At 36.3% G+C, this 27,106-nt stretch overlaps 1 protein-coding gene and 1 pseudogene across 5 annotated transcripts in view; one reads left to right on the forward strand and one right to left on the reverse strand.

The window, feature by feature from the left end:
- Window positions 1-26,242, reverse strand: part of LOC117708240 (large ribosomal subunit protein uL10 pseudogene) — a 115,147-nt pseudogene extending 88,905 nt beyond the window's left edge.
- The window catches only part of Luzp2 (leucine zipper protein 2), a 356,272-nt gene continuing 355,242 nt past the window's right edge, over window positions 26,077-27,106 (forward strand). For 2 of the 5 annotated variants that reach the window (XM_076935108.1, XM_076935104.1), the window contains exon 1: window positions 26,660-26,855. In XM_076935108.1, the coding sequence (XP_076791223.1) occupies window positions 26,794-26,855 (62 nt within the window). In that variant the 5' untranslated portion in view covers window positions 26,660-26,793. Of the gene's footprint in view, window positions 26,856-27,106 lie in introns of all 5 variants that reach the window. The other 3 variants (XM_034524880.2, XM_076935101.1, XM_034524889.2) reach the window with 3 other exon arrangements.

Below are 27,106 nucleotides of genomic sequence, written 5' to 3' on the forward strand. Positions count from 1 at the left end.
GGAAGAAGGTAGGAAGAACTTGTTCCTAGAGTATAATCTCTCCAGTGAATCACAAAGACAGCAAAGAACAGGAGAAACTAGAATGGTCGTTGAAGTGAGATCAAATTTGAAGAAATTTGAAGCAGGTGAATCAACTGGGAAACAGAATAAAGAAACATGTTAACAAGAAAACACGGGTTCACTTTTAAAATCAACAGAGAAATTTGGTTAGAAGACACTTGTTTGGAGGAAGAATCAAAGTCTTGTTGAGGACCATAAAGCCATCAATTACTGAGGACCTCGATGATAAGGCTGACCATGACAAAACATGATTGAAACACTGAACATTCGTGTGAAAAATCTATCTTAACCATGTGTGCAAAACAAGCCGGAATCTTTCAAGACACACTACATAAGGCTCAAAACACATTTAATGATTATGAAACCAATATCCCATACCTCTTCTTTCCCACTCAGAATGTCAAGATGGACCTGCTCTCCAGGTCTCTCAGTCACCATCTGACCTCAGTAGTTAGAGGAATCACTCTTCAGCTATAAGCAACACCAATGCCTGTCCATTGTTCTACGTCTCTCCTGTCATTTAATACTGTCCCAGTTGTTGCTGAGTCAGAAATCAGCAAGGAATCTGCTTTACCCATGTTTACCCATAGGTCCAGGACAGGGATATTTCTAAGGAGGAAAACTTTGTTGAATATATGAGTATTGAGTCAGCAAATAAGCTACTTTCCTTTGTACCCATGGCTAGAGCATTCTTCAATGCAATAGTCTTTTCTATGTAAAAATATTATTTTAAAGCTAGGTTGTTCCAGACTCTGTAGGAGGAAAATCACCGAATGAAAGCTAACCTAGGTAACATGATGAGAAACTGTTTCAATAGAAAACAAATAAACAAACAAATATAAACAACACAAAAAATCCTGTAGCTTATTTCTGTAATACATGTCTGTAACCCAAAAGCTAATGAATTAAAAAACATTTCTAAAAATTCTGATAGATATGATGGTATATGCCATACCTAAGACATCAAAAATTAATAACTAGTTAAGACCCCAGATATATGTTGTAGACAAGTTTATATGTCATAATAACACTTTGTATTGCTTAAAAATATCTGATTATGTCATATAAATACTGTTCTGCTCGGAAACATATTAATTGAAAAGTTTTGTCTGAAGCAGGGTGCAATGGAATACCCATTTTTTCCAATAAAATATTTTACTGATTATTTGGAAAATAATATTTTATAATATATTATAAAATATATAATAATATATTAAATAATATTTTTACTGAGTATTTGGAAATTTTACATCATGCATGCTGGTTGCATTTTTTGCTCTGGCCTTCGACCATTGTGACCTCTCCCCAATAAAAAAGAGGAAAGAGAAGTGGTGGCAGCGGCAGCAGAAGAAGAAGAGGAGGAGGAGGAGGAGAAGGAGAAGGAGGAGGAGGAGGAGAAGGAGGGGGGAGGGGAGGGGGAGTGGGAGGGAGAGGGGAAGGGGGAGGGGAAAAATCAGAAGTAAAGGAGTTAAATTTGTATTGTCCATGTCAGTGTTGCCACAGAGGCTGTGTCTGGTTCTGCTGTAACCTGTGACCATGTTGATACTTGTGGCCTGTGTTTCTACAGATGGTCTTGCAGATATATTGAGGTCCATTATCTGTGCTACCACCTGAAGCCATGTTGATGTTCTCAGTCTGGGCTACCCCCAAGGGCTATGATGTTGTACGTGGCCTGAGCTGAGGCAGAGGGCCTCTGTTGTGTTGGTACCTGGGATATGGATATTTTGTCAACAGTTTTCTCCATGTATTCGTACTATTGTGGAACATTTACAAGTGAGTCCTTATTGAAATTCCTTAAAAAACATAAATACCAGATACATTAAAACAAACTCAAACGTTGTTCAGGGTGATGGTTTTCCTTCTTGAAATAGCTTTGTGAACTTGCGGGGAGCAGAATTTCAGCTCTATCTAAAAATGATGTACTTTCAGTTTTCTTGAATGTTAATTCATGGCTAGAAACTTCTAGACTTGCTAGAAGAATGGCTGTTTTACTTGGTGAAGCTATGGCAGATTATCAGTTTGTATAGAATAGGGTTTATCATGGTTGGTTTCTTCTGTTTCCATCAGAAAATACTCTCCTGTAATCTGCCTCCTGATTCCTCAGGTCATGAATGGATTTCCTCACACTCCTGTAGCATCTGGACTCAAGGAAATAATAGTAGAGCTATTTTCATCAGAACCAGAGCATCCTAAGTAAAATTGACCTCTATTTCTCCATGCTTTTTATAAACAATACAGTTTGCTGACTATGTCAGGCCAAACATGCAGTCTTTACAATTCTCTGTCTTATAATTCAGATCTGCTGATAAAATCTGCATCTCCCCAGTGATCCACCACTTTGCTTCTGCTTCAGTGAGGCCAATATTCAACATTTCACATGGACTGATCCTCTTTCTAGATCTGGATTTTTTTTCACTGACCTCAGTGTATTCATGTTCACTCATATTGTCTTGAAACACCCAGGGCTGGAGGACAGTATATTGCACATTATCTGGTTACATGTTCAACTCTTTCTCTGTCCAAGGACACTTTGTTTATTTCCATAGTTGGTAACTAAATGATCTGTAGTGAACATGGAGGACAGTTGTCGTTTCAGTTCACAGGTTTCAATATCCTCGGATATGTAACTAGAGCTGGGATTGTTGAGTCACGAAGTTCTTCCATTGTTGATTTTAAAGGAAATTCTATAGTGTGCTCCATAGTGAATGTAATAATTCCTGTCTTCACACCTCACCACTGCTGGCCACCTCCTGTGGCCACTTTCCTTTTCTGTCCTCACGAGCATGAGTAACATTCCCTGCAGCTTTGCCATTCCCTGAAAATTACTGTAACTGGCCATATTTGTGTGGTTTTGTTTGCTTTAAATGCTTTCTGGCCACTTTGTCCATTTTCAGTCACATTATGTAGCATTGGATTTTACGACATCTTCCCATAATTTGAGTGTGTGGCTGTGTGTTTTCTCCCACCATGTTAGTTGTCTTTACCAGTTTCTTTCCTCCATTGTGCAGGAAGTTTCAGTAAAATGTGATGCTAGCAAGAATTTGTTGTTTTTGCCTGTGCTTTGCTGTAACATGTTAAAAGAATATTACCATGACCAATGCCAAGAGGTCTTTTTTCATTTTTGCTTTCAGATTTTATTTTTAAATATATAATCTGAGTCAGTTCTGTAAACATTTATCACAAGGGCTCACTTTTCTTCCCTGCACTGGGGGTCTCCATCTTCAACAGCAATCCTCAGTGAGAACACTTATTCTATGTCTCTCGTGTGTGTTCTTGGCCCTTGTCAAATATCTATTAACTATGTGTCAATGGACAGACTAGTGCCAACTAGGAAGTGGGAGCCTCAAATGGGGAATCAGATCAGATCAGCCTGTGGCCATACATTTTCTTACTTGCAAATTGATGTAAGAGGGCCCAGCCCAAATGAGGTGATATGATCCTTAGACAGATGAACCTGGGCTGTGTAAGAAAAATAGACAAAAAATCAGGGCAAGTTAGGCAGTCAGAAGCATTCTTCCACATTCTTTATTTCAACCTCTTAGTTTCTGCTACAAGATCCGGAGTCATTGTCCTGTTTTCCCTTTATGTTGGGTGGTGACCTTGGTAATGTAAGTCAAATTAACCATTTCCTCCCTAAGTTGCTCTTGGTCACAGTGTTTATCATAGCAAAAGAAGGCAAAGCAGAATGCTTGAGATTGTATCTCGGCTCTCCGTAGTGAAGCACTACGTTTATGTTTTAATGGCAGTGGCATGTTGCTTAGGTTTCTTTAGCTTTATAATAAGGTTTAAAATTTGAAATGCTGAGATCCCCTACTTTATTTTGCTTCCCTGTGCTTTGTTATGAGCCTTTTGATCTTTTGACATTCCAAACAAGTCCTGTGATTGCTTTTTTACATCTAAGGAAATAACATTGCAATGCTCACAAGGACTAGTGAAGTGACCTAGAGATTGCTGTAAGATGAATTTAAATAACAGTAATAACTCAGGCACATGGTCACAATTTGTATTTTTACCTTTCTGTTTCTAGCATTACCATATTACAATGTCTGGTATATAGAATTTTACTTTCTTAAGTTTAATTTGTTCCCAATAAACTATTTCTAATGTTATTGTCTATTGGATTTATGTATATTTGTAATGTTTTGGTAGTTGTTAGTGTACCAAAATGAAACAGATAATATTGTAACATGTTAATATTGTAGCTTCCAACTTCACTAAACTTACTTTTAAAAAAAAATCTCTGTGTTTGTTTTTTCCTTTCTGATTTGTTTGTTTGTTTGTTTGTTTGTTTGTTTTTGAGGGGTCAGATGTCATTAGAATGTTCTGGGGAAGGCCATCATCTCTCTCTATGAATAACATGCGTCTGATTAATTTTCTTTTCAAAATAGAAGACTTTTATTCTTTTCAGGCCACAATCTCCAACTCTGTGTTGAAGTCTGAGAATTCTTGCCTGGTGCTTAAGTTATGGTTAGCAGTTTCACCCTTTTAACACTGAGTAGTATAACAGCTGCGAGCTGGTCAAGTTGAAATTTTGTTATATTGATGTATGCTCTTCTGAATGTAGTTTTCTGCTAAACTTATTTTTTAATTTTTCATTTTAATATTTATTATAAAAATGCTTCAGATACATTTTACAATGAACTTATTTTTTAATTTTTCATTTTAATATTTATTATAAAAATGCTTCAGATACATTTTACAATGAAATAATTTAGAATATTATCACTTATTTTCATGTACTCATTGAGAATATAATGTTACCAGCTTTTAAATATTAACTGTGTCATATCTGGGTAACTGGTGTGCATGCTGAACCACCTTTCACCCATAGACAATTCCTGGCAGACGTTCTATGCATTTTTCTCAACACATTGTGGTACTTGCATGTTAGCACCTTATTGTAAACTTACATAGTTATGCTATTTTAGGATATTGTCCTAAAATTGTGTTTAGGTTACTGGCCTTAATATTGAGATAATACCAGCCTCATAAGACAGGCTTGGTGGTATTTTCTGCAATTCAATAAAAGTACCAAGAAGACTTGTCAGTATTCTTTAAATATTTAAAGGAGTTCATCAAGCAAACCATTTATATAATTCTGTGGTTTTCTCTATTGAAAGAAAAGCAATTAACAACTCAATAACCCTCATCATTATTGGTCTGTTTGGATAGTTTATTTCTGTTTGATTTACTAGCCTGTACATTCTAGGAAATCACCTATTTCTCTATTTCTAACAAATTATTTAATTTGTTGACATGGAATTATTCATGGAAGTCTCACAGGACCCTTTAGATCTGTCATATTAAGTATAAAATCTTATTTTATATTAAGTTAGTTTATTGAATACTTGTTCTTTGGGGGCATAAATTTCATATAACCTGTGGTTTGCCTAATTATCTCTTCACAGTTGTCTCATCATCTTTTCTCATTTTCTTTCTGGTTTCTATTTCATTGATTTCTGTTCAAGATTATATTCATTTCACTGCTATGTTTTAATCTAGTTTTCTCTCTTTCTTCTACTTCTCTGTGGTCTGAAATTAGGTTATTTAGTTTGCAGGTTTTTATTTCTTCTAATATACATATTTATCACTGTGTATTTTATTCTTAGATTCAGATTTTCTACATCCTAGAAGTTTGATGTGTTCCAGGTTCTTTTTAAATATGCTTTTTATTTCTTCTTCAAAACCTAGTTGATGAAGTGTTCTGTTTAATTTTTCATGTTTGTGTTCCTTCAGTGATTAATTAATTTTCAAATATTGTAATATTGTGACCATAAAAAATGCATTAGCTTAATATAATCTTGAATTCATTGACATTTTGTGTTTCAGTGTTCCTTGAGTATTGAGAAGTTGTTTCCAGCTGTTATGTGTATGCAATGGCTTTCAAGCCTGTGGTGTTCTGCTGTCTCCTTGCTCATTGTCATTGTGAATATTTCTTGTTTATTTTAATCAAATAGTCCTACCGTATTTTTAAATTTTCTCATGGTTATCATTTTTGCTTGCCAGGGTCCAAATGTGTATTCTCTTTTGTTCACCGTTAACTAGCAAAGAACCATCTTTCCTCTATGTTTTGAAACATAATAGTTTCTCGATCAGAGAAATTATTATGAAGAATGTATTTGTATGATGGTATTCTACTATAGTCAAAAATGAAAGAAATGCACAGGCAGGGACCAGAGTACTGTTATATAAGCTGTGTACTTCTGAAGCTGTGGACAGACTTCAGAAAGAGGTGTGGATAAAGAAGAGAAAATACTGAAGTGCATTCATTCTTTTTAAAGGTGCATTCTGTTTACCAAGCATTTGAAGGTCTGTAATTCAATAGATGTGAAATGTCCATGCTGCAAGCTAGTGGTAGCTAGAAAATTTCAAAGCTGGAAAACACAGGCACTACTTTTAGCTTAAACAGTGCTGTGTTTAGTTCAGTACCCACTTGTCTCATTCATAAAGCAAGAATGTGAGCTGGATAAATCTCTGAAGTATCTGTACCTAGAATTCCATGATCCTAATGATCTTAGCTCCTTTGTGTGACTTTAATTTTTATTCTTTTGCAAAATGCGGTTTATAATGGTGGCTTTCTTCAGTGATGGTGAAAATATGCTTTTTAGAGCTATATAAATGCAAAGTAGTTGCAGTCAGGTTTAGATAATGTTCAGTGCTCTCTGTTAGCTTTCGTAGAACTATGACAATGTCTGAGCATTTGTTGCATTGCCTAGTGTACATACATATGTTATTAAACAAAAGAGCACAGTCTTTAAGTGTGTGTCTCCCCAAACAGGTGCAAAGCTTTTGTTTCTTTTTCCTGGCAAAAATATTGAGGAACATAGAAATTAAAACCTGCTGCTAATTTTAAAAATTCATTTCTTATAATTTTTCTCTTCCTTTTCCTGCTGCTTCACTAAAGCATAGAGAAGCCTTTGGGCATTTCTCATCCTAGGCACAAATGTCTCCACTGTCCACAGGCTGAGTTTATGTTAAAGCTAACAAGTCTCCTTCTGTACTTAGACTCTTCTGCATCAATTGGTAACTGCCATCAAGGACTCTGAGCTCCTCTTCTTGGGGAACTGTGAAAATGAAGCAGACTGAAAAAAAAAAAATCATGTAAATGTTGGATTGTAGAAGTGAATTTGTCGTGTGATATGTTTAGTAGATTGAGTCTAAGAATGTTCTTTTGTTGTTATTGTTTTTTGTTTTGCATTGCTTTTTAATAGCTGCACTTGTTAATCACTATTTAAAAGATTTTCATAGTATTTGTGAATCCAAGATCTTATTTGAAAATAATGTTTTTAAGTTAGCTGCCTCTTTTCTGTGATGCAAAAATGAACAAACACCTAGAAACTCAATTCCTTTGTCTAATGGGACTGCTCTCCAGCATGGCATTCTCAAACCTCTTGGCCTGGTTTGATTTCTGTTCCATTACAAAAACAGTTAATCAACAAACACATAATTGTCAATTCATAAATTACATTAATCCTCCATTAGGCTTCTAGTAACACAAAGAGATACTGTATATGGAAATATTTCCAGCATCAGGGACAGTCTATAGGATTGAATACATTCATATTTGTTTTTTTTTTTAAAGAAAACTGGTTTATAGTTATCTCATGGTTATGATTTTGTCAAGAATATTATAAAGTATCTCCAAATTAGAGATGATGTTAATCTATGCATTCAAATGAATAAATAACTGATTTTGTTTTGAGTGTCCCATATATGGTACCACTATAATTAACACTTGTTGCAGAGTTTCCACTTAGAGGAGAAATCAAACTATAAATGTTTCTCTGTAAACCTACTAAAAATCATAATTTACTATAATACTGAATTTTAGAAATCATGGATTTTAGGAAATTTTCAAATTTTTGTCATTTTATCAGTAATATTGCCTATTCATAAAGGGTAACAAACGTTCATGTGTAAGAAAAGTGAGCTGTTCAGAGAAAGGCTGTCACTTCCTTTTGTCCTTTCTCATATATATTTCTGCAATGTTATGGAAACATACTTTTCTACATGTATCTTTGTATGTTCACAGCTTGGCTTGGGTAAGATTTGTTGTGTTTTTAGGGCAGAAACAAAGTAAGTTGTATATTTATGAAATATCTATATTCTGGAGAATTGGCCAAGCAAGAAATCTGTAATTATTATGCAGTCTAATATCAAGAACGATGGTGACACAGAGGCAGGGAGGTGTGAAGAAAGGCTTTGGTGCCAGCAATGGCTCAGTGCATTTCTATACATGATCTCAATCTTAAGGCACAAATGATATTGAAAGAGAAATAAGAAGAGAGGTGGCTCAGTCAGAATGACAGAATGTTACGACAGGGAATTAAGAGTAAACATGGTGTTCTAAATTATTCTAAAGTAGTTTTCTAACACTAGGGGACAGTATACATAGACTTAGAGGCTAGGGATACAGAAGGATGTATAACTACCAGCCTCTAGCATGAATGATCAGCTGGCTTTCAGTTTCAAATTTCAAGGACTGAGAACAGATAGGACAGGGTTGTACTTGTTGGTGGTATGGGAGATATAGTTCAGAAGAAGGCAAGTTACTGATTTCTGAATCATATGCATATGACCAAGTATTGAAGCCAAAGGTTCTAAAATACTTGGAATTACATGTAAAATTTTGTATGTGTAGAGCAATAAATGCCTATCGTCATGACTACTAATGATGATGAGACAGGGGGATGGATTGTGTTGAGATAATTGAGGCCAACCAGGACAAAAGGGACACTCTCGAAAAGGAGAGTAAGGACTCAGAGGAGACAATGAAACATGAAGGAGACTGTGATCTATGTTCAAGATCTGGTCTCAGAATAAAATGTTTTACTAGCTTCTAGGAGGTATCATGGCTGGAAGTCATCAGCTGTCAACTCCCACACAAGTAATTCTGATTTTGATATAATTGCCTTCTTTGTCATTATTGTCATCACAGGGCTATAGCATCTAATGATTGATGGACGTAGAGAAGAAAATGATTGACCCTTGTTAATTCGTTATTGGAAAAAAAAAAACAAGAATGGAATGAATGGTAGACTTTTAAGAATCTCCACTGAGATACTCTAAACTGTGCTGTATATCGGCTTGTTTTCCTAGAGCAATCTTATTTGCTGACTCCCTTAATTCTTTTTTTTAATGTTATTTCTGAAAAGCACACTTTTATTTATCTAATGCTAAACAATCTTTGCTCTCAGAGTATGTGTTTGGTAATCATTTTGTTAAAGTAGTTTTTTACAGGCGTGAGTTAAATCATCACACTGAGATGAGAAGTTCAGGCTCTAGAGAATGGTGAGGGCTCTATTATAGTCTGAAGTGAAGAGATCACTGATATGACATCTTAATGAATAAAAAGTGACTTTGGAGTATATCATAACATGCCATTGTTAGTGTGTATAGACATAATAGGTTTATATAAATCTTCTAATAATCCAATGAGCCTAACAGATGTTTATAAATTTCAATCTGATATTCTCTTCCAAAGTTTTCAAACCAATAGCATCAGTGAGCCTAACTCATAGAGGAAAGCTATGAGAATAGACTCTTATCACTTTTATTTTTTTGTCATGTATTACAATGCTAGTATAATTTATTTTATATGTGACTTGCATCTGGTTGATTTAAAATAAATTGAGACAGCTCATTGCTATTTTTTTTCTTCTAGAAACAGAACTTAATTTGCTGAAGAACTTAGTGAGTGATACCCATTTGCTAGTGGCATTTCTCCAAATTTTTCATACAATTTCCTTTGAATAATTTATTTATTTCTCTTAAAAAAGATAGCTATCATTTATCAGAAAGATGTCTTTTCCTTCCTTAGGAAGATCTGCTATTGTGAAAAATGCTAAGTGGTCAGCTTAACTCATAAACAGAAGCCACACATGTACATGAAAATCAATAGACAAATCTTCTGGGGATAGAGTAGCCTTAAAAATGTAAGTTATGACCCCATCCTATCACTGACTGGATACCATGGGTTGTTGTCATGGGCCTTATTTTTAACTCTGGTTCACATACCTCATTCTGACAGATGTCCTAGAACAACCTGATAGTGACCTTTGGCATGCTGTTTCTTGATCTCACAAAATTCTTCAAACATCTATACAAAAATATTGCATTACTTGTCCATGGTGCTGATTTATTTTTTTTAATCTTTTAGATATTGTTAGGCCACAAACAGTAAGAATGCCCATCTCTTGAGTTTCTCCTGTTTGTGACTTATCTGAATCACTGTGTCTAATACTTATGACTCTACAGAGATATCATTATGCTTTCTGCAGATAGGGTACCAAGGTAAAGAGAAGAAGAAAGCATTTTATTCAGAGTACAGAGTTTGGTTTGTAGCTGGAGTTTACAAAGACTTGACCACAGGCAGCATGCTGTAGACTATGGTATCCACTGTCATGAAACCACAAATTCATCTACTTGTGTAAATGATTTATAATCACAGATTTCATCTTTGCATAAACAGTGCTTAGGCAACCTTGGTCAGTGAAATCTTTGTTCTCTGTCTTTCAAATGGCAAGGACAATTAACACATCTTGTTTTACCTTCTTTTATTGAAATATTTATCCTGGTATCTCATTTTAGACTGCTTTCCTTACAAACAATAACTGTAAAATGGTGCATTTTATATTTATATTTATTTAAGAAGCTCCAACAGGTTTGCAAATGTTTCATCATTGAATGATCAACTCATTCCTTTATCATTCAATATATGTCTCAAGTAGATAGCAAATAATTGCAGTTCATCAGGATAGATGACATGTCCAGTATCACAATGAACAGTAAAAGAAAGAAGACAAAACAGTACATGATTTTCAGTTCTTTTCTATATCATGTATACTAGATAAGATATCTCTCTAATTACAAACCTGGAAACAAACTTTTCCTTTCTTAATAGATTCTGATCACAAAAGCAGACCCTTGTTTGGTACCTCTCTGTGTGTTTTATTAATGATTAGAAATATATCTCATGGCACTTGATAATACTTAACTATTTTTATCATATTCTTGGATCTCCAGAGATTCCAGAGGTATAATTGTCTTCATCATTCAAGCAAAAAGGAAGAGAATAATATCAACAAAATGAGTTATAAGTCATTCAATTCTTTTCTGTTTTGGTTGTTATTTGGTTTTGGTTTTGCCTTTTTGCTTCTCTCTGTGTAGCCTTGGCCGTCCTGCAACTCACTCTGTATACCATACTGGCCTCAAACTCAAAGATGTCTGCCTGACTCTGCCTCACAAGTAATGGGATTAAAGTAATGAGCCACCACCACAAGGCAAGTCTTTCAATTCTAAAAAAAAAAAAAATCAATGCATTAGAAAATATTTTTTCTAGTCTATAAATGAAGTAATTGAGACAATAGTAAGTCATTACTATTTTATTATTATTTATTTATTTATTATTTATTTTAGACTTGGCTGTCACTGCCCCCCCCCCCCATCAAGATGAGGAGTGGAGTGTCTTAGAATAGTTTCCTCAGAAATAGGGTGAGGCAAAATGATACATAACTGTGTGTGCATCTCTCTCTCTCTCTCTCTCTCTCTCTCTCTCTCTCTCTCTGTGTGTGTGTGTGTGTGTGTGCGTGTGCGTGTGTGTGTGCGTGCGTGCGTGCATGCGTGTGTGTGTGTGTGTGTGTGTGTGTGTGTGTGTGTGTAAGAACTCAGAAGGGGTAATCAGAAGGAATGAAGAAAGGAAGGCAGATTGGAAAAAGGCTAGGAAATTCAGCTTACTTGGAGCAAAAACCTCAGCAGGTGCACTGGGAATTTTTTTTTTTTTTTTGAGTGTTGTCCCTGTAGAATCCTCCCCAATTGAGAAAGGAAGCATATCCTTTTGTCCACACAGGAAACCATCTCTGAGCAATTGTTGTACCATGGACCAAGGGGGTAACTTGGGTAAAACAGCTTTCTGCTCACAATGACAGTTCTCTTTGAAGAGAACACGGATGACTCATATGCAATTGATATTTTCAGCAGAGAGGAAGGAGATGCAGACCTTGAAGAGGAATTCAGAACAAAACATCTAAAGGTCCCTTACAATTAGGAAGTCAGTAATCAAGACTGTATCCAACAGTTTACTTGTGGACTCATTCTTTACCACTCTAACTTTAAGGTGAGAATTATATTACTGTTATCATTTATAGTTAAAGTTAAGTATATTTGCTTAAGATTATGCAAGTGCCATCATATGAACTAAAAATCATTGCATACTACATTATACTTCAATATATATTTCACAAGAATATCTATATCTCAAAAAAGAACAAGGTAATATATAGAGAGAGACAATGAAGGTACTAAATACTGTATGGCACAGAGAATTGAGCCCTTAAGAGGTATGGCTTTTCCCTCAAGGGAAAGTCACAGAAAAATGGCTTTTATTACACCTCCCATTTGAAAAACTTTAAGATTGTCAATCAACAAAAGAAGGACAGAAGGTATTTTAAAGCACACTGATAGCCACTTGCTTAGATTATGAGAAATCCTGCATTACACTCTCAGGAAAGAAATAAGCAAAGTGACATGGCACATGAACAATATTGAACATTTTTTCCAGGTGCCTGACACTCCAGAAAATTTTCATTTCTGAGAGGGTAAGTCAGGAATGTGGAAGGGGACTCATAAGTAAAACTAGCATTCTTCCTTCTCTACTGTCCTAATGAGAACCTAATGTTCATTCTATTGACTTCCATTCTCCATCAAGTTTCATTGTGACCTTAAGAACAGTAACGTCTTTGCCTTGATGAGAAGATTTTGAAATATATATAGTTAAAGGTGGGCAAAATTCTCTAAACTGACATTGAAACTAAAGAAAGGCGTCTACTAAGTAAGGAACGTTATTGTTGTCTTTATGTGGAACTCAACCCACACTAAAACAAACAAAGGGAAAAATAGCAAGAGCTTATTGCTTCTAACTTTGAGTTAAGATGCTATGTTAACAGTCCCTGCATTCTTTGCTTTTTCTAAAAGATGTTTGCATAGCCAGTTCTCAGTTAGAACAGACAGGATTCTGACAGGGCAATTATAATACTCCACTTGTATGTATCATTCTGTATCCTGTATCTCAGATATCTTGCTAGTGTCCCAGGTAACCTTGGATGTCACCTACATCCTTGTGGTTAGGTTTTTATATCTACTATAACAGTGGTGTTTGTTTTTATTTGCTACATACTTGGAGAGCTTCAAAGTGCTGTAAGACCAGGTTTTATTACCCAATTACATTTTTATGCAATTGTAACCAAAAACTTCTGCAATAAGTTTCTCTCAAAGAGGTATACTCTCTATTTGAATCTGATTGATTTTTGCAGTGAATGGCTGAGATCCCAGCATAAATCTGTATAGTTGTTTAGTGGGAAGTCTTATTTCCATAAGTCTTATTTCCATGTAAGCAGAGTGTAATGGCTATGAGGTTGAGATATATTATTAAACAGAAAGAAAAGAGACTTGAACTAAATAGAGACTTAAATGTTACTTGGATTTAACAGTTCCTTTCACATTTGGGAGCTGAAATGCTAAAGTACAATGTAGGAATATTTGCCTCAGATAATTCCAATGGGTCAGAGCTTAAATGCAAGAAAAATGTTAACATTCATAGCTTCAAAACCCAAAGCAAGAAAATAGGGTTGTAAGGATAGGGAAAGTGTATGGAAAATACATTTTTAAAATGGCTGAGATCTTCAACAAGATCTTCCATGAAAGATCTACCTCATTAAGTAGCTAAAGAGAACATGAGAATTGGAATGCTCATTAAGTGGGATGGTACAAAACCCATAAAAAGTAGGTGCAGTGGAAGTTTAAGTATGGTCTGTAATATAGTGTGGTGGCATAGTGGTTGGGTTTGGATGTTGTTGCCTTTAGGCATGGTTTCTTAGATTTCCCAGTAGACCATGCTTAAGCTTATATTTTGGCCAACATAGCACACAGATTACTCAGCTACCCTTGAGGAACATGTTTGCTTTGGATCAACAGTGTGAATTCATCCACGTTCTTGCCGCAAATCAGTGAAGTAGTCGTATTTCTCCAAAGGGTAATTCAGTATATGCTTATACTCCCAGTCAGTAAAGAAAGTCAAAAGGCAAAGAGCAGATGCAGACTGAGAGTAAACATCATCCCAGACATTACATAGGAACTTAGACACATTATGCTCAAATCCGCACTGACCATTCTACATGTGCTGTGAAATACTGAACATTACAGAATAATTTAGTAATTTCCTATTTACAAAGTGCATTCAAATGGCAAGTGATTTGGTCATGTTGATCTTTACCCAGAGTTGTTACCCTTGCCCTTAGATGCATTTGATCATGAAAAGTTAGGCTTTAGTTTTTGCAGAATGTGATGAGTATTGAATATGTGTGACTTTTTGATGAGATGCCAATTTGTCAGTGTGAGGGGTGATCATTGTATATTGTCCTTTGACACTTCTGAAGCAATGGCCATGTGAAAAGTTTAAGTTCTGGGCTTTATGGGGATGGAGATGATGAAAGAATGGCAAGTGAGAAATAGAAATGTCTCTGGAAATAAATAATGGGCAGCTATTGCTACCCATCAGTGTTCCTACATTGGCCTCTTCATTCTCATGTCTGATCTTTGGGAGTTCCAAAAGACTACACAGTGATAACACAGAAATGGACAGAGTCCTGAAAATACTATATATGTATCTATGATGTCTATTTCTGGTGGTCAACCAGACTACATCTGTAATGAACTACAATCCAGAAATAAAGGTCACACCTGTGATCTAGATATTGAGGCTAAAAGACTCACTTCTTGATATGACACATCCATGCTTTTGACCCAGATCTTGAAGCATAGTTACCATGAAAAACTTAGGCTGGGCCAGGTGGTACACTCCTTTAATCCCAGCATACAGAGACAAGCAGATCTCTGAATTCAAGGCCAGTCTGGGACAGAGCAAGTTCCAAATACAGGCATGGTGGTACACACCTTTAAAGTGGGTCATGACTTCTGCTGGAAGCCTACATGAAGACAATGGAAGAAGGCCCCTTTCTTTTTCACATGCTTGCATATCTGCTGGAAACTACTTCTTCAGGATTTCAGCTTATACAGAAAACCACCTGAAACACCTAGCCTCACGGGACTGAACAACTACTAGATTATTGGACTTCCCATTCAAACTGCCCATTGTTGGGTTAGTTGGACTGCAGACTGTAAGTCATTCCAATAATTTATCTTAATATATAGAGATGTTCCATAAGTTCTGTGACTCTAAGAACCCTGACTAATACACTATTTTTTACTGAAAAGTTTGGAAAAGCTTGGTAAGTTAAAAAGCATCTGTGAATACTGGTGGATTATAACTTGTCATTACAGATCCAATATTTAAGACAGGTTGAGTTTGAATAATATTAAGCTAATTACAAACATACAGAAATGAACATAGATTTTAAATTGTTCATTGTGTTTAGATAAGGCCAAATTTTAAATCAAGTGGACTGGTTGAGTAAAAGGAACTAATTTCCTTTTGAAAAAAGAGAGTGATGTTAAGAAAAAATAATAAAGAAGAGAAAATAGAGATTGGCCACACTAAAAAACAGACCATTTTAGATCAGCCTCCTTTTAGTCAACTGTTGACTTATGCTGCAGTTGAAATGATCACAAATGCAGTTATAAACACTAGTTTTTATTACCTGTGCAATTCTAGTTAAAACAACTAGTTTTTTGCTTTTGTTGTTGTTGTTTCTTTCTTTCTTTGTTTTTTTTTTTTTTTGAGATAATATTTCTTAAGTACCCACTGGAAACAAAAATCTCTATTCCAAAATATATGGATATATTAAATAAATTCTTTTTAAAACTCACTGAGCAAATATTAAAACATTAGGTACAATCTAGGACATCTTGCCAATGAGCATCTGTTGGTGGAATAGTGGTTAATAAACCTACCACTAAAGTCTTTCTGTACTTTAGAAATGCCAAAAGTAGAGTTGAAATGTAAAAATGTGAAAAATCAGCTAAATTAAATACAACAAGCTGAATTCCAACAGTTTTAAGTAGAAATAGAGCCCTGCTACCATCTGCTAAGTTTTGAGACATGAAACATTACTGTAATATATAAATTATTGAGGCAGAGTCTCATGTAGCCCAGGCTGGCCTCAAATTCACTATATTGCTGAAGATTGTTTTGAACTGCTTATCCTACTGTTTCACAGTTGAATATGACCACAGCTGTCTGGGTACATAGTTCTAGGGTTTGAATAGTTCTACCTCAACACCCAGCTATGCCACTCCTGGGCATAGATGCAAAAGGTGCTTTAGTATCCCACAAAGACACTTAATGAACTATGTTTATAGCAGCTTTACTCATACTAGCCAGAAACTGAAAACTACCTAGATGTCACTCAACTGAAGAATGGATAAAGAAATGTGGTACATCTAGACAATGGCATACTATTCAGACATTAAAAACAAAGACATCATGAATTTCACAGACAAGTGATTAGAACTTGAGAATAGCATCCTGAATGAGATAACCCAGACCCAAAAGGACATGTATGGTATGTGTGAACATATAAGTGAACATTGTCTATAAAATACAGAGTACCCAAACTCCACTCCACAGACCCAAAGAAGCTAAACAAGAAAAAAGGCCCAAGCAAAGGACAACAACCCATCCGCAAAGCTATCAACCCTAAGTTTATCTTGTCTCCAAGAAATAGAGGGGCAAGGGATAGAGCAGAGACTGAAGGAATGGCCAGCCAATAACCAGCCCATCTTGAGACCCATTCTAAGGCCTAGCAACAATACCTGACTCTGTTAATGATACTCTGATATATTTGAAGACAGGAGCCTACCATAACTGTCCTCTGGGAGGTTCCACCCAGCAGCTATCCCAAAAGCCATTCCCTATATGTGGGATATGTTCTCCTAACTGGGCTGGCTTCTTGGGCCTATGTTGGAGAGGATACGCCTAGCTCTGAAGGGACTTGAGGTGCCAGCATGTGAGAGGCCTCCACCTTCTCAGAGTAGAAGAGGGGATCGGGGAGGGATTGTGCGTGTCAGAGTGAAACCTGATTAGGGGAACAATGATCTGGATGTAAAGTGAAAACAATTGCTTCTGCTATAGCATATTCCCAAAGTTTGAATGATTATTTAAAAGCATTTCCATGTGGCTATTATGGAAAAAAAATGTTACATACTCAAATAAAAGTGAAAAATATTAGAGTTAAAGATTTAAAACTGATCTTTGGATTCTTTCTGAATTTAAAGGGGTGTGTGTTACAGAAATGAGTCTGAGTATATTGCAGACTGCTCTTTTACCTCAGGATGTATGCATTTCAAATAGTTATATATTATGTTTCTTCCATGTAATAAACCATGACCCTTCCAAAAAAAGAAGGAAGGAAAGAAAAGAATAGAAAAGAAAGAAAAGAAACAAAAAGAAAAGAAAAGGAAAGGAAAGGAAAGAAAAGAAAAGAAAAGAAAAGAAAAGAAAAGAAAAGAAAAGAAAAGAAAAGAAAAGGCCTTCAAGGCTTGTCAGCTTATACTCCAGTCTTCTGAAAATGTTTTCTTTTGAGGCTCCATCCTCTCATACAACTATAGCTTGTTCAACTTAACATAAAATACAGAACATGAAGCAACTCTTGTTCCTAAGTTATAGAACACTTGCCTTGTGTTTTCATCCTTTAATTTCCAATGTTTTAAGCATATCTTTGTTTAACACAATCTTATGGAAGAAGTGCTCAAGCATTCATCTTCCAGAATTATAAATACTTTTTCTTTTCTCCTTTAGGCTATAATACAATGACATCATTTCCATTTCTTTCCTCCCTCTAAACCTTCCCATACACTCCTCATTGCTATCTTTCAAATTCATGAAGTCATTTTTATTAACTATTGCTATATACATATATGTATATACACATATATAGTATAAAATAATCTTCTGGGGAAATTCTACATCAAAAAATTTTGTTGTTAATTTTGCCACTCACACCTTTTCGGCTTTATATTTTTAAAAAAATGTGTCTTATAGGAAATCTAAGTTGTATGAATGCTTCTCATTTTAATTGATAGTTTGTATTAATGTTCATCTGCTTTATTTAGTGATACAGCTTTATTTCTATCATTTTATTATTTAATTTTCAGTTCTTTCACAGATTATATTTGCCCTCTATTCTCTTTTTACTGTCTAACTTGCATTGAGATTTCTATTTCTATTTTGGTTATTGCCTCTAGTTTGGAATATTTCATGCATTCATTTCACTTTGATTTCATATTTACTCTGGTGACTATTTAGCGCATTCATGGGTCAAGTTGGATTATGACATATCTAATAGTGGTTCACATAGTAGAGCCCTAGTTAAGTTTGGTAAAAACTTCTCCGATATGCAAAGTTACATTTTTCTTTAAATATACTGACAGTTTGCTCAAAATTTCTCATATAATTTCTGTGTCATAATAGCACTCTGCCTAGAGATAATGTTTTATAGCCAACAGTATAATTCATTCACCATTTCTGCACGACTGCTGTTATATACGTGTGGTGCATATTCATATACTACAACACTACATAACTGCTTTGAGATTCCTTTTTAAAAAATGAAACATATGTATGTACACATATATGCAATTTCCAAACATTCACATTCTAATCTATAAAATATTGCTTTTGAATTCTATTATTCCTTTCAGCCTAAACAACGTTAGCTATCCTAAGCTTTAGAGAGGCATACTGCTACTGAATTCTTTGGAGTCTGACATATTAGGGAATAGGGTTTTCTCATATTTGAGAAATATCTGTGTTCATCCAAAACTTCTGGACTAACAACCTTTCAACATTTTACAAATACTTCTGTCACCCCACACCTAATTTGTTGTTGCCAGCCTACTTGTCATGAAGGAGCTCATCTTCTGTAGTTACAATTCAATGCTCATCCTTTTTTGATGTTGGATTATGACATATCTAACAATGGTTTACAAAGAATATTCCTGCTCAAGTTTGGTAAAACTTCTCCAATATGCCAAAGTTACTTTTTAAAAACATGCTGACAGCTTGCTAAAATGTCTCATATAATGCCTGTTTCATAATAATTTTCCTTAATCTTTTTGAACTCCAAATGTGTATTAGACAACTTGATATGCTTCCTCAATTCAGTCTGTTTAAACATTTTCACCTATATTTTAATAAGCCTTCTTATGTATATTTCCCCATATTTCTTCATCATTCTCCATTATTAAGATACATGTATCTTCATTATTAAGATACATTTATCTTCATTTTTTATCTATCCTAGCTCTAGAGATTCTGTATGGTTTTTTTGTGTGTGTGTGCCAGCTTTACCTGCTTTATACTCTGTACACTGCTCCTTCAAAGTCTGGTGCTTTGGGGTTTGTTCACTGCTACTCTCTTTTTATGATTACATCCCCTGCCCTCCTTGTCACCCAAAGCTCTGCCACATGCTTGATATTGACCGGACCCACCATAAAGATTCTGCATCCTGACAGTGTTCTCTAGTGAATGTTGAGTTCTCTTTATAAATCAGCCTCTTTTTGTTACTGTCACACAGACTTATCTTTTATTTTCCTTTTCACATTGTTAGTATGACTCTTCTATCAGTTCTTAGCTCCAAGATAGCTTTTTTTTTTTTCACTAAGGAATGGTTTCTGTTCTAAAACAGTCTTTCTGGTGTTTTAACTCAACACTTGAAGCATCCGTGCATATTCTTAGATGTCTCTCCATGGCCTGGAAAGAAGTTCAGCTTAGCTCCAGGCATTGTGAGAATTCTACTAGTCTGACCCTGCTTCAGCCTCACTCCAGCTGCAGGTTAGCAGAGCTAACACTGCAAAGCCCAGCTGGCTGCTCACATCGCGTGGCCTTTGGCCAGAAACCTACAATGAATTCCAGGCAGGCTTTTAGGTAGTTTCTGCAGTTTTATTTTCTGTAGTCATTTTTCTCCCTACTGTGTGCATTCCACAAATCATGATCTGACTTTCAGCTCCTTAGTGAGACACTTCTGTGCTCCTTCTCCTCCCTATGCCACAGTGGTCGTAAGGCTTCAGTAGACACAGGTGGAACATGGCTCTTCTGTGATCTCCCTATTCTAGTTTTCTGGTTTATAAACTGTCACATTTTATTCTTTCACAGTTTTTTTTTTATTTTGTACAGAAGTCAAGAAAATCTGATATTAATTATTCCTTCATGCTTAGAAGCAGAAGTCTCATCATTAATTTTCAACCAAATTAAAACTGAGTGTGATGAGAAGCTGTCTTTGACAAATAAAATGACCAGTGTCACAGTCAGCAAGGCAGTGCTGTCTTCAAAGAACACTTCTTCTTTTTTTTTTTTTAATATCACAGAATGGGAAGTAAGCTTAAGTTTCTATGCTAAAATAACCACTAATACAGAAAAAAATATGTTCTTGAAAAATAAAGCATATACTTATTCCTATGAAATAAGATATCACTCATTTGAAAATGTAGGCATAATTTAATTATTCAAAAAATGAATGTATTTCTTAATCAACATGTTAAAAATATGGCAGTATTTGAAAATAGCCACAGAAAGACTCAAAAGCCTTGTAGCCGAAGGACAGTCATGTAGAAAGGCATTTCTATGCTCATCAAAAGATTTCCCCTATAAAGACCTCATTGGGAGTGATGAGCCCTGAAGGATCCTCTGCGTGACAGCCTAAAGCAGTTGAAATTTACAGTGCAAACCTTGCATTTGGACAAAGGCTTTCCAATCTTGTGAATGTAATGTTAACATCTAGGAGCAGGTGTGTGGCCCATAGTTATAATGTTAACACATGGTAGACTGAGGCAAGAGGATTGTCAGGAATTAAGTTAGCTGGGTCTATATATTAAGACCTTATCTCTAGCCTTCATATCCCAAACTAATTAGTTAAAGGTATTAACTGAGGTTGCCTATGCATGAACTTCATCACAGAACAATTCACCCTCAGTAGTGCTAGCAAAGCCAGGACCCGGGGAGAATGCACGGGTCAGAAGACGTCTCCTTGCACAGAACTGCCACTCAAGGGCTTCTAAATTATTCACACGAACTAGAAAGACTGTGGGGGATGCAATTCAACAAAGTAAAGCCATTCAGGAACAAATTCAAGGACACTGGGCTAGGCACTTTCAACACTATTTATTTTGTATTTATTAGCAATTTTATGGTTTTATATACAAATAATAAGAATTCTCTTTTGACCCTTTTTCTCTTAATTTTTTCAGGACAATTTTAACTTTTTTTCTAAATGGATAATTGGTCTCATTAGACAAGATTTCTTGTCAATAGCTTTAATTAGAAGTGATAAAACAATGAGGCCAAAACTAGAAAACAGGTTTTCAGGAAAACATGTAAACGATTTTTTTTTCTTTTAGCTCTCCTTTCCCAGATTTTATATACCCATCTGTAGAAAGGTAACATTGGTTCACAGAAATTTTTATAAGTTATAATCTTATACAATACTATCAACTTTCTTAATCCTTAGAACAATTAGGAATTTTTCTGTTTATTTTTAACACATTAAAGTTTAATGATGGACAGGAAGGTGTGGTATAAATGCAATATCAAGGCAAAATTTTCACAAGGCCTCTTGGGAGGGCCATCTCTTCAGCCAGTGGCTAAGGAGCAGACTCTAGAGTGAATCTATGCCTTGATGGGACATGACTGTTATTTTTCATCTGGTGTGGAGAAAGGGAAGGAGAAGAGAGAAAGAGAGAGAGAGAGAGAGAGAGAGAGAGAGAGAGAGAGAGAGAGAACATTTTGTAAACAAATTATCATGAAAAATTCTACAGATGGATTGGGGAAAATGTTCTTTAAGATGAAAGAATTTAGAACCAAAACTTAAGAGAATGGCTAGAATGGTTAGGTTCATAGAGTATATGTTTGACAGTAATCTCCAAGAGGCTTTGGATACTCGGACATCTTCAGATGAGTGAGCTTCAGCCAGAGTGACACACTTGAGTGAATTCCCTTGAAGATCAAAGGCTTATTTGTGAATCAAGAGATGAAGGACCAAGGGACAGAACTCTACTGAACAGAGTGAGTGGCATAAATAAATATGTATATAAAGCTGCATAACTAAGTGATTGCTTATACAAGAGACAGAGGCAGAAGAAAGGCTTGACTCTCAGGTCGAACACATGGAAGACAGAGAAAGCATCATAAAAGGCTTTCATGTGATTAAAATGTCTCAAGCTATGCCAGAAAAATATGTTTACAAGTTCAGTGAAGAACTCCATGCTGAAGATATAATTCCAATCCATAGCCATACTGTACAGAATAAAACCCATAAAAACAACATGTCCGACTCCGAAACAAAAGCATAGGATTTTAAACAATGAGCTTAAAACTGAAATGCCAGGGGCTGTTAGGGTTTACAAAATGGAGGCGTAGCATCCTATCCAAAACTGAGAGAAAATAAAGTTACTAGTTTGAGAAAGAAGAAACAACATGGTCGTAAGACTGGAAACTGAATAACCTTTTCAACAAATGAAGGTCGGACCACTGATAACCTTGTACAATGAAATGTACTTGACCATGCCTATGAACTTGTAAAAATATATTTTAAATGGATGAGAGGTAAAGTATGGGGTAGGAATGAAACACAAAGCCTTACATATGTCAGGTCAGTGCTTTATAACCGAGGTACACCCCTAGCCATTTGTCCCTTGTTCAGAGATGAAAGTCCTGCTAAATTTTTTACCTTGCTCTCAAACTTATCCCCTTCCCTCAGTCTCTTGAGCTGTAATTAAAGGCCCATGATGGTGTCTGTATTATCTAGGTATTATCTAGGTGTTATCTAGGTATGGTTACCTAGATAAGCTTGTTCTTCAGAGTTTAAAACAACATACTATTCAGAAAAAGCACAGATATATATTATGACATTTTGTAAAGACCAAAAGAATATAATACCAAAGGTATATGTAATGGGAAATAATAGCTTGATTTAATCAAAAGTAAAAGCCTAGTCAGAAGTTCAAAGTCATCCTTGGCTATATGATAAACAAAATAAAACGGAAAAGTGCCACATAATGAACTTCTGTGTTGAAAATGAAACTGTTTAGAAGATATCAACTGTTCACTTGAAAAATTTGCAAATTGTCCCCAGATTGATTGAATTCAAAGCAAATATAGAACTTTTTTTTTCCATTTTTTTATTTAATCTTTTTTTTATAGTCTAGACTTTGTACCCCTCCAGCTCTTAAAACTTAAAATGATATTCAAGTAAATCAATGGGCCAAAATTATAAATAACTACATCTCCAAAAATGTATAAAGATGACCATTAAATCTATGGAAAGATGTTTACTATGAAACACGATGCTTACCATGAGCAGTTACGTCACCATAACATAATATGGCACACTACCTAGAACATCTATAATAACAAAAAGGAACTAGATATACTGGCATCTTTCTGCACTACTTTTAGTATTTTGGAAAACAGTTTGACAAATTCTCAAAATATTAAACATATGATTGCCGGATTGCCCACTATATATCCAATCCAATACAAAAATCTATGTTCACAAATAAAATCATTTATGCTTGTTCCAGTAGAATTATTTATAATAGATTAAAAGGCTAACTGTCACTTTTGAATTAACAAACCAAGCATGGTATGTCCACTCAGCAGAGCATCATTCAGCAACAGAAAAGAATGAAGTATTGGTACAAGCCATGCCATGAATGTATGAAACTTGAAACATAAGTGTGAACAATACAGATTACATAAGATTAACAGTGCTGGACAATCTGAGCTGTTAAAGAGCTCTGTGAAGTCACAGAGACAAATATAAGAATGGGACTTAACAACAATGGGAAGAGAGATAAGGAGAGCAGTGGTGAGTGAATTCTACTGGGTATTTGTGGTTGTTTTTATAGCTGGTAAAAAAAAATTCTAGAGTTTTATAATTGTGCTGATTTTTGTTCTATAGTGAAAATATTTAAAACTCTGAATTATACACTTTAGAGTGGTAACATTTCTCATATCAAAATTATATCTCAATGAAGGGTTTCAAAATAGTATTTTCATTGACTCCAAGTTTCAGTACTTTGTATAAAGTCATTATAGTCACTCCTTGATGTTTTCCATTGGGTGCAGATAGGTGTTACGAAGACTTTTCCTAAAGTCTTCATAGACCAGAGGTTGTTTCCATGAAGCTGCTCTCCCCACTGCATTTTCAGAAATCACATTGACTCTCTGACACATTGAATCAATTTTAGAGCAGAATTTTCCTTCTGAATTATGAACAAAATGTCATAGAAATAGGAGGCTCACACTCCCAGGATTTCCCAAGGATCATGGCATCTGCTAAGAAATGTTTCTATTTAAATGTAGACTCTGAACCTTCTAATTTTGCAATCCCACACATGGCCACCTTTAGTCAAGTGCCCCTTGATGCTCTAACACCCTTCCTAGGACTCTTATAGGAGTCCTATGCAGATTTCAGCAGGGCTTGAGGACCCGGTGCAAGCATCAGTAACTCTTCACTTCCTTAGTGAATAATCTGAAGCTTTTCTATTATTGGTACATGTTGCATGACTAATAGTAAAGGAATAAAACCTGTGCAGGAGACTTGCATTATAGTATCCCAACATACGTTTTCTTCAAGAAAGTTGAAATCATGGAGTGATGTCAAGACTTTCAAACTTACTTAGTGACTCATGTCAGATGCTTGACCACTCTGAATCAGATGACTGCAGAAATGAAAAAGAGTGGAAATGACCACACTGGCTTCATGTGGTGAAGACATTAAATTACTTAACCCAAATTTCCTATATAAGTAGAAATGCATCCCTCAAATGAATGTTATTTCCTGCTATACACATTTTTGTTTTTATTACAAAGTGGCACGCCCTTGGTAGTATACAACTTTTTTTTTATCATCTTTAAAAATAAGCAGGACAGCACCCAAGCAGCTGCTCCACATTTGAGATTTGACTGGGCTACAGAGCAGAACAAAACAAGACTCCACGGATCTCCTTCTTCTTGAATTCCAGGGTCTAGGTTTTTTATAATACTATTGTTTTGTTTCTTATTTGTTTAGTGTTTGTTTTTCCTTCTAAAAGAGAAACAGTTCAGAAGGGTGTTGGTTTGTGTCTGTTGTGGATTTTACTATTGCCAAAAGTATTGATATTCATTGAAAACATTAACACACCTATTTTGATTTCTTGAGATCCTTACAGCCAAGTTCTTCCATAGGTGTTCCCTTAAATTAAACTTCATCAAAAAGAAAACTGGAACAAAACGGTAATTAGAAGGTTAATGTATTGCATTCCCACCCTTTTTTACAGTCTGATAACAAATGTATTATTTTATGTATTTACAAATATGTCTCCGATTCTGAGTTTATCGCAGATTCCTATTTAAAACGTTACTTATGTGACTTGCCTGGGCAGAACATGGACCACCAACTGAACACTTGGGATGGCACCTGCTGACCTTCATCCTCTGGGTCTTCCATGTACTTGATTCTTTAGTGTAGACCCACTTCAGGCATGATGCCCATGGCAGCAGCAAGGTTGTCTTAGGACTAGGGATAACTAGTTCTTTGTTTAGGAAAGAAAAGTCCAGTCCAGATACTGATGGTCCTTGTTTTCATCACGTATGTGGTAGGAAAATTGTAATGTTTACTAAAGTACAGTGATTCTTGAGAGGACTGTCATGTACACTTTCTTCTAACACACACACACACACACACACACACACACACACACACACACACACACACGATGATGTAAAGATCCTAGAGTTTCAAATCTCTGTAGGTGGTCAGCCTCTCTTCTTGAGAAGATTTTGCAAAATGGTAGATTGCATTAAAGTTGTGGTATTTCCCTTTTCTGATTGAAATTCCTAAAAACGGCTTGTTAAACATTGGCTACTTGGTATACAACATTTAGAAACTATAGAAAATACCCCTACCATTGAATTAATGACCAATGTCTCTGTGTTCTTGCTCATGATTTTTTACTCAGCAAAACGACCCTTGAAGGTATATGAACTCAGGCTGCCAGCTGCACACCCTTGAGCAGCTGACAGACGCAGAGACCAGAAGAGAGGACGACCCCGACGCACCAGAACCCAGAGCCTCGGACTTTGAGTTGGTCCTAGTCCCTTTCTATGCCAGAGACCCCTAACCTCATCTGGGTAGCCAGCTTCTAGTCTGCATGGGATGTTACTCCACTCCATCCGCAGCAGACAAGCCATTACGCATCTAATCAGAGCAGTATTTTAAGCCTACTCTCCAAGCAACATCTATGCGAAAGCAAGCTTGTGAGAGACGCCTGCTCTGGACCCTAAAGAGTCTGGAGTCCTTCCCAGCGAATTGTCTCTCACCCTGCGGAGCACGCCAGCTCAATTACTGGAGAAAGAGGTTGGTCCTTGCCACCGCCCTCCCCTCTTGTCTTCAGTAGGAGCGGGGAAGAGGAGATCCGCTCCAGTGCGCACGGGAGTGACCAAGTACAGCTGGCTATCAGGACAGCGACCTGGACGCGGGTCCTTTCCTCCTCCCGCGGCTACACCCGCCCTGTGCGCCTTGAGCACAGCCCTGGACCATCCCGGCAGGGCTCCCGGGTGACATCACTCCTGAAGATACTCGCACTCTGGTCCTTGTCTTTACAAAGCCTCTATCCGTGTCTTTGTGGGTCTCTGGAGAGGGCGCCCGGCTTCGGGGGAAGAGAGCAGGACACTGAGCAGCAACTGACCAGAGGAAGCAAAAGAGCAGGGTCCAGTGAAGGAGTACCTGAGCTGGCGGCGACATGAAATTCAACGCTGCACACTACCTGCTGCCCCTGCTGCCTGCACTTGTCTTCAGCACCAGGTGAGTCCAGGAGCATGAGGCCCCAAGCCAGGAGGCTGCGCTCCTCCGGGGAGAGGCGCCTCCCACTTAAGCACTATGCTAGCTGAGTGATTAAGCTTCAGAATCCTGGATAGAGCAGAGACCTTCTATAATTCCCCTAATACCCTGAAAAAAAAAAGTACCAGGGTTGCCTCCTTTCGGGGACCAAGAGCTTTCCTTCAAAGAAAAAGAAACCTACCCATTCCCAACTCCTGGGGAGCTCCGTAGTCAAG

This window comes from Arvicanthis niloticus, chromosome 1 (assembly GCF_011762505.2).
Source record: "Arvicanthis niloticus isolate mArvNil1 chromosome 1, mArvNil1.pat.X, whole genome shotgun sequence".
Taxonomy (NCBI): domain Eukaryota; kingdom Metazoa; phylum Chordata; class Mammalia; order Rodentia; family Muridae; genus Arvicanthis; species Arvicanthis niloticus.